General features: G+C 55.2%; 1 protein-coding gene across 1 annotated transcript in view; it reads left to right on the forward strand.

Moving 5' to 3' along the window:
* Nucleotides 1-13: 13 nt before the first annotated feature.
* Nucleotides 14-10,528, forward strand: part of TMEM214 (transmembrane protein 214) — a gene marked incomplete at its 5' end in the record, with an annotated part of 12,557 nt that continues 2,042 nt past the window's right edge. Inside the window, 13 exons of the mRNA XM_010014311.1 lie at nucleotides 14-214; nucleotides 2,211-2,361; nucleotides 3,170-3,304; nucleotides 4,634-4,716; nucleotides 5,406-5,511; nucleotides 6,518-6,599; nucleotides 7,904-8,005; nucleotides 8,115-8,256; nucleotides 8,593-8,684; nucleotides 8,795-8,843; nucleotides 9,280-9,393; nucleotides 9,726-9,843; nucleotides 10,270-10,366. Coding sequence (XP_010012613.1) covers nucleotides 14-214; nucleotides 2,211-2,361; nucleotides 3,170-3,304; nucleotides 4,634-4,716; nucleotides 5,406-5,511; nucleotides 6,518-6,599; nucleotides 7,904-8,005; nucleotides 8,115-8,256; nucleotides 8,593-8,684; nucleotides 8,795-8,843; nucleotides 9,280-9,393; nucleotides 9,726-9,843; nucleotides 10,270-10,366 — 1,472 coding nt within the window. The remainder of the gene's footprint in view (nucleotides 215-2,210; nucleotides 2,362-3,169; nucleotides 3,305-4,633; nucleotides 4,717-5,405; nucleotides 5,512-6,517; nucleotides 6,600-7,903; nucleotides 8,006-8,114; nucleotides 8,257-8,592; nucleotides 8,685-8,794; nucleotides 8,844-9,279; nucleotides 9,394-9,725; nucleotides 9,844-10,269; nucleotides 10,367-10,528) is intronic.

Genomic DNA, 10,528 nt, shown 5'->3' on the forward strand with positions numbered 1-10,528 from the left:
CTTTCCAGCACCCATTGCCACAACCAACACCATCTTCGAGCTGGGCTTTGAGCGGGCACTGAAGAAGCAGAACAAGGAGCAGGTCCCTCCTGCTTCAGCACCTGAGCAGCAGCACCGGAGGCAGCATGCAGGGAAGAGCGCTAAGAAGCCATCAGTGAATGATGCTGCAGTCAAACCAGGCAAATGCCGCTCGCTGGAGGAAGCCCTGAGAGCTGTGAGTGTTCCTGGCCAGGCTGCACCCCTGGGCACCTTACCCATCTTGGCATAGGAGAGCTGAAGCTCCGGGTTTCGTTGTTTCCTGCCTGAGGCCGGCCAGTGTTCCAGCAATCACTGCTTTGGGAACAAAACCCTGGTGCTTGGGGTGTTGTTAAATCTGGCACGAGGAGAGCGGTGCTCTGCTTTGGTTCACACCCCCTCTATTCTGGGAGACCCCTCTGCTGGTGAACACGTGCAGAGGGGATCAGTGCTGCCAGCTACATCCCAGGGTTGTCATGTTTGCTGGGAGGGCAGAGCAGGTGGTGCTCGGTGCTTTGGCAAGCACCAGGCTGGTCCTGCAGATCTGTCTCGTGCTTGAAGTTGCGCTTTTGCCGTAGGCAGGAGACAGAAGGACGGGAGGTGGCTGGAAAGGAATTTCTGGTTTCTTCCTTCACCCACTCCCTGTCTGCTGTCTGGGAGGAATTCTGAGAAAACATCCTCCTTGTCCTACCTGCTGAGGTCCTAGGGAGCCTTTTCTTCTCCTGCTTCTCAGAGGAATCTGTAGAACTAGTTTCTCTTCATCCCACCTGTTCTGTGGTGGCTTAGCAGGGAGGGGTTTTAAGAAGGAAACCCAAACAGACTCTGGAGAGGCAATGTCTCTGCTGGGAAAGCAGCTGCCTGGCAGGGAGAGCTCTGCCACCATGGTCATCCCCTCCGCTCCTCATCTCTTGCTTGTGCCTGAAGCACCTTGATCTCCCCTGCTGCAGGGGTGGGAGTTCCTCTGCTGCACTGAGCCCGAGCCATTCTCCACATTCAGCTTTTGCACATGGAGAATTAATGTCTGTTATTTCTCTGTGTGTGGTGGCAGATGTTCCTCAGGGAAAGTGGCCTGGGCCAAAGCGTGGCTGCTCTGTAACTGCTCTGCACAGCTCAGCAGTTATTGTGTGACTGTTGTTCTATGAGCTATGCTGACAGCATCATTTGGCTTTTTATTGTGTAGCAGCAGCTGGGTTTTTTCACTCCTCTTTTCAAAATGCTTGCTGAAATAAACCCACAGCAAAAGGAGCCCAACTCAGATTTAATGGTGCACCACAGCTGAAATCCCCTATGTATGGAAATCTTGGACTGTGAAACCTCGAACATCTGAGTCGTGCTGCACCTCCTGAACTCCCTAAAGCAGGGACATGCCGTCTGTCCCTGTGAGCTTGCAGCTAATCTGAATTTAGAAGTAGGCAATATGTGTGCTCCATGAGGGACAGTGCAGGAGGAGGAAAGTGAGGAGCTGTGAGCCCCTGTCTGTAGCTGTGGCTTGTCCATGGCAGGTTGTTAATCATGAGGGTCTGACCCTGGCTGTTTGCTCCCTCTAGGACTCTGGATGCAGAGTTGCCAATGGTGCTGACATAAACCACCTGCACTGGGATAACATGGGGCTGAGCCTCATGGAGCTGCAGCCTTGAGCTGCCTCCCACTGTGAACCAGCTTCTGACGGTGCCAGTGTGCTCCTGGGCAGTTTGCATGGAACTGGCTTCTCCCAGGCGATGCTCACCACAGGGTGGTAAAGCCAGTGGGAAGGTGGAATGCAGAACAAGGAAAGCCTCAGCATGTACTGGGGTGGCTCTGAGGAGGGAGAGGAGCTCATTCCTGTGTTGTGCCCCTCCTTCTGACCTCTCCACTGTCTTTCCACAGCCCTTTCAGCACTGGCTGCCTGCAGTTCCCCACACGGGTTGTGTTATTCCTTGGTAGCAGCCTTTGCTAATCTGAAGAAAATGTATTTCCAGTACTAAGTGAAATGCTGTTTCCAGCCCAGTGCTCCCACTTGCATTAATAGGACATGGACTGGGGGCAGGCAGATGGGGTTTTCTACATGGGAAGTGCAGCATTCTTGGGATGAATGTGGGGAGCATTTTCCTCCGTGCTCAGCAGCCCCTTTAGACCTGAAATTAACTTTCTTCTCCCCATGCTTTGTGCTCAGTTCTGTGCATCCTGTGTTGAATTTGGCTCTCTGTCATTTCCAGCTCGACTTGGCGGACCTGCAGAAGGAGCTGGCTAAAAGCCAGAGCGTCTTCCCCGAGAACCCCTCTGTCTGGGTGAAGGACCTGGCCAGCTACCTCAACTACAAGCTGCAGGCACCCCGGAGTGACCCCATGCTCAGCCAGCACCCCCACGGTCAGTGCATGAACCTGCCCCACAGCAAGGATTTGGGAGTAGGAAAGGCATGAAACAATGTCCTTTACTCAACAGATGAAATGGGGATTATTTGCTTGATTTTGTGATATCATGGGATGGTTTGGGTTGGAAGGGACCTTGAAGCTCATCTAGTTCCAAATCCCTGCCACAGGCAGGGACCCCTTCCACTAGATCAGGGTCCTCCAAGCCCTGTCCAACCTGGCGTTGAACACTGCTGGGGATGGGGCGGGCACAGCTTCTCTGGGAAGCCTGTGCCAGGGCCTCACCACCATCACAGGGAACAACTTCTTCCTAAGATCTCATCTAAATCTCCCCTCTGTCAGGTTAAAGCCATTCCCCCTTGTCCTGTCCCTATAGGCCGTTGTCAAAAGTCTCTCTCTAGCTTTCTTGTCATCCCCTTTAGGCACTGGAAGATGCTGTTCTAATGCTTCCCCAGAGTTTTTCTTTTTTTGCAGGTTGAACAAGCCCAGCTCTCTCAGCGTTTCCTTACATGCCTGCCCAATCTTTGGATCATCTTTGTGGCCCTTTTCTGAACCCTCTCCAGATATCTCTGTTGTAGAGTGGGGACCAAAACTAAACACAGTATTTTAGGGGTGGCCTGACAAGTGCTGAGTGGGAATGTGTCTAACGTAGAATAACACGAAGAAATCACTTCTTGACTGTGTAGGAGGACAAGAAGCTTCTTTGTGACCTCTTCACACACTGGGCCAGCTTCTCCTGCAGCTGTAGCTAAAAGTCTCATGAAATGGCTCTAGCTAAACTCTTCATGCTCTTGTGTTGGCTTCAGACTATCCATACTGCCTTGTGAGCAAGGACCTGAGGAACATCATCAGATCCCTGCTGGGACAGTCATCCAGTGTGCTGGAGCTCTTCTTTGACCACTGCATTTACACCATGCTGCAGGAGCTGGACAAAACCCCAGGTAAGATGTGGTTGGTGCAGGTCCGGGGCACTGATGCACTCATGGTGCTCCGTTAGTGTGGCCGTCTGGGGCTGGGGTTTCCTGACCTCAGGAATGACACTGTTTCTTGGCGCCTGTTGTAATAGCTCTTCTGTGGAGAAGGTGAGGTGGGAAACTCCTTCTGTGCATCTTGTGTGCAGTGAGGAGCAGTTCCTGCCCAGGCTGCTCAGTGCTATGGTGTTCAATGCTGCTGGGGCTGTGGAGTTTTGGGCTGGAGGAGCTGGAGGAGGGGATAAGATACGAGCCTGGCATGGTGTTGTGGATTGAATTGCAGACTGATGGCTGTGTGGTGGAAGGTGCCTTTCTGAGGGCTTTCACGTTGTGGTGTGCATTGCTGCAGCTTTTAAAACAAGGCCTTTAGGCTTTTGGCACAAGCTGTTGTGTCACTGTGCTGCAGTTAAGGGTGTCTCCTGTAAAGTGACGGGTCCCATCCAAGCTGCTGTGTGGGAGCAGGCAGCTGTTGCTGCCCTCTGAGCACAGAGCATACAGATGTCCAGCAGCGCTGGTAGTCAGAAGCAGGTTCCTGAATGACAGCAATGTCCTGCAGTGTCAGACGCAAATCCTAAACTCCCATTTCCATACATCCCCACCACGCCGTTGGCTGCCAGAGGCTTTATCACCCAAGTATTGCCTGTTCCCAGGCCTCAGCTCTGCACATGAGGCCACCAGCCATTCCACACAGGTTTGTTTCCATCTCAAAACCCACCTGAGTGATCAAAATGACAGTTGCATCTGTGTGTAATTTGGACAGGTGCTTGGCTTTTAGCAGAGCTGCCTCAGGGTCAGGCTGCAAGGGGAAGGACTGAGGGGATCCACCGTCTGCTGTGGCTGCACTGGCCTCTGCTGCTGCACTTGCGTCAGCCCCACAGCACCTGAGAACCAGGGGGGTTGCTGAACCCTCCCTCTCTTGAGCATGAACAAGGAGGAAACAAGCCCTCAGAAGGGGCCAGACTTGGGGCTGTGATAGGGCTGGTTACTGTGCCTGCTGCTGCTGCTTTGGAGGGCAGAGCTGGGTCTCGGCAGGTTTAGGAAGCTACTGATCAGTTTCCAATCGTCAGTGGGGTCTGTCCTTCCCCTGCAGGTTGGAACCCTGGGGGAATCCTCAGCAGAGGGTGAGTGGGGAGCAGAACTCATGGTGCTGTGGTGAGGCTTGTGTCTGGAGTTCATTAGCCAGGGAGCAGGGCAGGTCTGTGCAGAGGGGTGTCCCCCACCATGTTCCGGGGGCATCACAGTGGGAGGAGGCACTCAAAGTGCTGTGGTTGAGGAGGGCCCTCCCATGCTCTTTTTCAGGGGAGTCTTTGCACGGGTACAGGATCTGCATCCAGGCTGTGCTTCTGGACAGGCCCAAGATCGCCACGACTAACCTGGGCAAGGTGAGCTGGATGCCTGGTGGTGCTGCTCCGCCTCCCACCCCAGGATCCCCTGGAGCGACCAGATGATGGGTATCCATTCCCATTAATTGGAATTCCTTTGGGAACTGTCAGGGTTTGCCCACACACAAAGCCCTTTCCTCCCTCTGCTCATATCCCATGTGCAGTGAACCAGTATCTCCAGCACCTTCCCTCCTTCTCATGTGCTGGAGCTGCTGTAAACACCATTGTCTTGCTCTGTCTTTTCTTGAAAGACTTTGTCCAAAGCCGGTGCTCCCACTCTGCCACTCTTGGAGGAGCGGGGCACAGCTGGGGAGCTGTGGGACAGGAATGAGGGTCTCTGAGGTCCCGCTCCTTCAAAGCGAGTAGCTGAGTAGATGATGGCTGTGGCTTGGCTGCTGTCCAGCACTGCATGTTGCTGGCAGCTCTGCTCCCTCAGAACTGGGGTTTGGGGTTCTGGCACAGCTCCTGGCCTCACCTGAGGGTCCCTCTTGGGGGACTGTGACCTCTGCCCTGTCCCACTCCAAGGGCTGCTTCTCACCAGGCTGCACAGCCCAAGGCCTAGTGTAGTTGCTCTGGTCCTGTGGCACTGACAGCTCCACCAGCAATGTGGCTGCAGGCGCATTTGCAGTGGCATTGGGGTGGGACAGGCTGAGGCTCTTCCTGACTAACGTGTCTTATCTTCACCCCAGTACCTGGAGGTGTTGCGATCCCACCAGAACAAGCCAGCAAAATGCCTCACTGTGCTCTGGGCACTGGGACAGGCTGGATTCGCGGATCTCCATGAGGGGCTGAAAGGTGAGAGCCCTTGGCACTCATCCCCCCAAGGGCTTCCCCTCTTAGGAAGCAGGATGAAAGCCAGGGCATCCCCTATACTGCTCACATATCTCTGCTCCCACTGATGTTACTGCTCAGTTGTGGGGTCCACTTCAAAACATTGAAGTGCTGGAGAGGGGCCTGCAGCCACTGCAGCTGCCTCCTGATGCAGGCAGATCCAGATGCTTGTTTGGGAGCAGAATCATGGAATCATTTAGGTTGGAAAAGACCCTTATATCACCAAGTCCACGAGCAGTGGTGTCCCCCACACTGCAGGGACTGGGTTGGGGTTTACTGTATGGTGTGTCATATGTGACACTGCTTGATGGTACCAACTGTTCATTACACCCTGTGCGTGGCTTTGGTCCTTACCCACATGTGTTAGAGGCGGGTCACCACCACAGAGGGGAGTGACTGGTGCTGAAGAGCATTTATAGAGGCATAAGCACTCGGTGCTGAGCGTAGTGATATTGTAGAGCTGCATGAAGTGGTTAATTATTTTCAGGGAGGCTGGAGATGTCACAAGGAGAGCATTGCTTACAGAAGGGCAAGCTCAGATCTCGTGCCAAGCCTTGGTGGCTACTCTGTGGTGACAGAAACTGACCTTATGGACAAAACCTGCACCTTGTCTCTGGAGAGCATCTTTCCCCAGCCAGGACTGGGAAGACACTGGATCCCAGGAGGAGCCTGGCAAGGCAGGAAGTGTTCTGCTGTGCCATTCCTCTGTGAGCAGAGCAGGCGAGACAGTGCAGTTGCCCTGGAGCCCTTCCCAAGGGATCTGTCTGCCTGTCTAGTCATCTGCCAGGTGTTTTGAGTGGGGAAGTCGGAGGGGTGGTTTGTCCTGGGTTCAAACACAGCTGCAGTCCTGACATCTGAGTGTTCCTTTCAGTTTGGTTGCTGCTTATGGACCAGGGGAGTGCTCGGTGTCACTGAAGCCATGGCAGGAGCCCTCCTGCGCCCCAATCTGACTGCTGCCTCTCTCCCACAGTGTGGCTTGGTGTCATGCTCCCAGTGCTGGGGATCAAGTCTCTCTCCCCATATGCCGTATCCTACCTGGACCGTCTGCTGATGTGAGTTACACCTCACTTTCAGTATTGGGGGTGTCTTTGTTAAGAGAAACAAACATGCATGTGGGCTGCTGGGTACAGTGTGACTCTGTCTGCATCGTGCTGGTGGAAGAAACCTGAGTGTGCATGTGGTAGAGTGCGAGTGAATGGGTGTGCATATGCTGGGGTGGGCTGGCCATGCAGGTCGGTTGTCTCTCGTGGCTGCCCACTGTGTTGGGCAAGCGGCCTTCATAGTGACTCCTGATGGTGTTGGGCACCTTGGTGGCTGCTGGTTCTGCAGAGGCTCTAAAGAAATGCCAGCACACAGGTTTCTTCTTTGCTGCTGCTGGTGCCTTTCCTAAAATGAGGTGGTGGAGGGGGAACAGAGTCCTTCCCTGGCTGCCTCAGGTCACCCCCTAAGGCAGACAAGCGGCTCGGCTGCCCCATGGCTCCAGCTCAGGGCACCCTGTACCAGGAACAGGCTTCTCCAGTGCCTGCATGCCTCACTGCCTGCCCCCAGGAGCTCCCACTCTGAGTGCAGGTGGTGTCTGTGCCCCATTGCCACCAACTACTGCAGAGCACAGGCACACTGGGGCTCCCTGATGCAGTGAGAGGTGTCAGCAGCATCCGCCACTGCAGGCAGACTTCCTTTTCCCTGTGAGGAGAAGGGAGGTGATGCTTGCTGGAGGGTCACGACAGATGGCTCCACTGGCCTTTCTGCAGGTGAGGACAGCTGGCAGCTCCAGCACCCACAGTGGAAGAAAGTCCACAGTGCAAATAGCTGGTGTGGAAATGGGACAGGGGTGGAGCAGCACCAAGGGGTTATTCCCTTCCCTTCCAAATGGCTCAAGAGGTTTTATTTAAGGTTTTGGGTTTTTCTTCTGCTTCACTGTACCAAGAATGTTGTGTTTGGTTTTGCTGGAGAACTTTATGGAAATGCATTGTGCCAAACTTCACAGCTCATCCCAATCTTTCTGAACCTTTATTTAATTAGTTTTTTATAATCTGGTTTCTCTTCTCTGCCTGCATTTCATTAATGGGCAATCCCAGTTGCCAGCTTGCCAGACCTCCCTCGCCTGCAGCCTCTCAGGGTGGGGAAAGGCCACATGAAGCCCTGGATCTGGCACCTGGCGCTGGCTGGACAGGGTGTCCCTGAGTGGCAGTAAAGGCAGATGACAGCAGTGGCCAGAAACCATGTGGGTGTACTCGAGTGATGTGTCCTGCTGCAGAGAACGGCTGGGGTTTGGTGAGGGCAGCGCTTCCCTTGCAGGCTGCATTTGGCCCTGACATGTACATCACATGTCATGGGGTTTGTTTCTACTGTACAGGATGCACCCAAATCTGACTAAAGGCTTTGGTATGATTGGACCGAAAGATTTCTTCCCCCTCCTGGACTTTGCCTTCATGCCCAACAACTCACTGCCACTCAGGTATGCTGTTTCCCCCTCAGTGCACAGCAACGTGGGCTGTGCTGCCTGCAAGGCTGCACCGTGGGGTGAAGACCCGGGTCTCCACAGCCACAGTGTCCTCTCCCCTCAGCCTGCAGGAGCAGCTGCGGCGGCTCTACCCTCGCCTGAAGGTGCTAGCATTTGGTGCGAAGCCGGAGACGGCACTGCACACCTACTTCCCCTCCTTCCTCTCACGAGCTACACTGAGCTGCCCTCCTAGCATGAAAAAAGAGGTGAGAGCCCTGAGTAGGGGTGCACCACTGGACCCCCAGTCGCTGCATGTCACAGCCACCTAGGAAGGGAGGCTTGGGCAGGGTCTGTGGAGCCGGGCACAAGGCAAGGACAGTGATGGCAGTCCAGGGTTCTGGCTGCCTGCAGCCAGCAGCTGGGAATGTCAGATCCATGAGTGGTTCAGTGCCCCAGGGGCTGTCTGGGATGAGAGCAGTGAGCCAGCAGCTTTGGGGGCGGTCAGCTGTGCTGGTGTACAGCCTGCGGTAGTGTGCCAGACGTGGTGGACCAAGTTATGTGTGTCCTGGATCAGGTGGAAAAACCTACTGTGCTCTTCCCAGCTCCTGATCTCCATGAGCCAGTGTCTGAGCCTGGACCCCCTGAGCTTCAGTGTTTGGAGGCAGCTGTACACCAAACACCTCTCCCAGTCCAGGTCTGTTCATGCTCTGAGCAGGGCCAGCAACAACCTTCTGGCATTGAGGAGCATATGAAATTGCTTCTCAATGCTCCTGAGTGAGCCCTTGGTTCTCTTTCCCACCATAGTTTGCTTCTGAACCATCTGCTGGAGTCCTGGGACAGCAGCAGCAAGAAGGTAGGAGTGAGCTGTGTGACAGAGGAGTTGCCTGGGGTGGGGAGAGAACGTGCCTGTGCTGCTGCAGGAGGTCCCTGCACGAGCAGCATCCCCATGGGAGTTGTGTGTGCCCACTCAACACTGCTCCAGCAGCTCAGTGGGTTGGCTGGTTTAGGGGCATGTGCCCACCAGGCTTGAGAGCCAGCACTTGCTCCAGGGGCAAGGTGATGTGCCATCCACGGGCAGGTGTTTATTGCCCCTTTCCCTCCACTTGCTGTCTGGGTTCAGATATTCTGGATACAGCCCTGTTAGGCCTCGCTGTTCTGGTGCTGTGAGGAGCAGGAAGGTCATGCCAGCTGCAGCTCAGCATCCCCAGAGGAACAGCACAGCTGCAGCCCCTGTGGTGCTGCCGGCTTGGTGTGCATGGGGCCGTGATGCAGCTCTTGCTCTCCCCAAGGTGCGACAGTCACTGCAGGAGACAGTTCGCTCGTTCAAAGTAACAAATGAGGAGCTGGCGGCGAGAGGGGCTAGCAGTGACCAGGACGTGGCCATCTGCGATGCTGCCTGCAAGGTGAGGGGTGGGATGGGATTGGTATCAGCCAGAGGCTGGATTTCAGCTCCATGCTGTGGTTGTGGTTGGCCTTACCTGCCGCCAGCACGTGCCAGGCCAGGGCCCCCGCAGCAGTGCATACACAGGACACGGCAGGGACAGATGGTGCTGGCCCTGGTCCATCCTCCCAGCTGCTCAGCAGATAACACTGGTTTCCACTGGGAAGCCAGGGGTGGGTAGTGAGAGCAGTGGTAAGCGTGGCAGTCTGCTGCTGGAGGGAAGTGTGGCTGCACAAGAGCCTCTCTGGCCTTAAGAGCTGCGTGGTGATGGGGTCTCATCCTCCCCCTGCCCAGGAGCTGCTGCGTAAGATGAAGGGCCGGGGCTTCCCCTGGTCACGGCTGCTGCTTGTCCTCCTGGTCTTCGCGGCTGGTTTCCTCCTGCATGATGTCCAGACGCACGGCTCCTTCCAGGGTAAGGCTGTGGCTCTGCTCCATGTGGAGGAGTGTCCCTGGGGAACAAAACTTGAACGTTCTCCTGAGTGAAGCCCCTCCACAGCCTGATCATCATCCCATATCTGTGCTGCTGGCTGCTCTTGAGCCATGTGGCCGTGTTGCTGTCTTTGAATGATGTGGGCTGTGTTGGGCCAGACATTCTTGTCAGGCTGTAGAGCTAGATCCCTCTGCCTGTCCCCTCTCAGGAGGGTTTCTCCTGGGGCTGCTCTGAGACATGTTTTTTCTCTAGTTGGGAGTTTCTGCCCCTCTTCATCCTATCTCGGAGCATCTTGAGACCTTTTGCAGAGTAGCTGAAGTTGTGTGTCCCCAGAGAGAGGCCCTGGGGGCAGACACACACAGCTCCAGGCTGAAGGGTTGCTGAGAGAATATCTCTTGTCTCCTCCAGCCTCCTCTTCTGCTCACCTGCTCCATTCCTCTGGCATCCTGCCGGCCTTGCAGCAAGCCTGGCAGAAAGTCTCCCACTGCTGCTTCGAGGGTTACAGGTCAGTGGCAATGGTGCCGAGTGACAGCATGTGTGTCTGGTGGGTGCGAAGCTGTTGACCCAGCATGGAGTGATCCCTGTGGGGAGGTGCTTTCACCAGCTCTCAAGCTCTTCTCTTCCCTTTGCCTGTGGCAGCAGCTCCAGGCACCTGTGCGCCACTGTG

This window comes from Nestor notabilis, unplaced genomic scaffold (genome assembly GCF_000696875.1).
Source record: "Nestor notabilis isolate BGI_N333 unplaced genomic scaffold, ASM69687v1 scaffold13775, whole genome shotgun sequence".
Classification (NCBI taxonomy): domain Eukaryota; kingdom Metazoa; phylum Chordata; class Aves; order Psittaciformes; family Psittacidae; genus Nestor; species Nestor notabilis.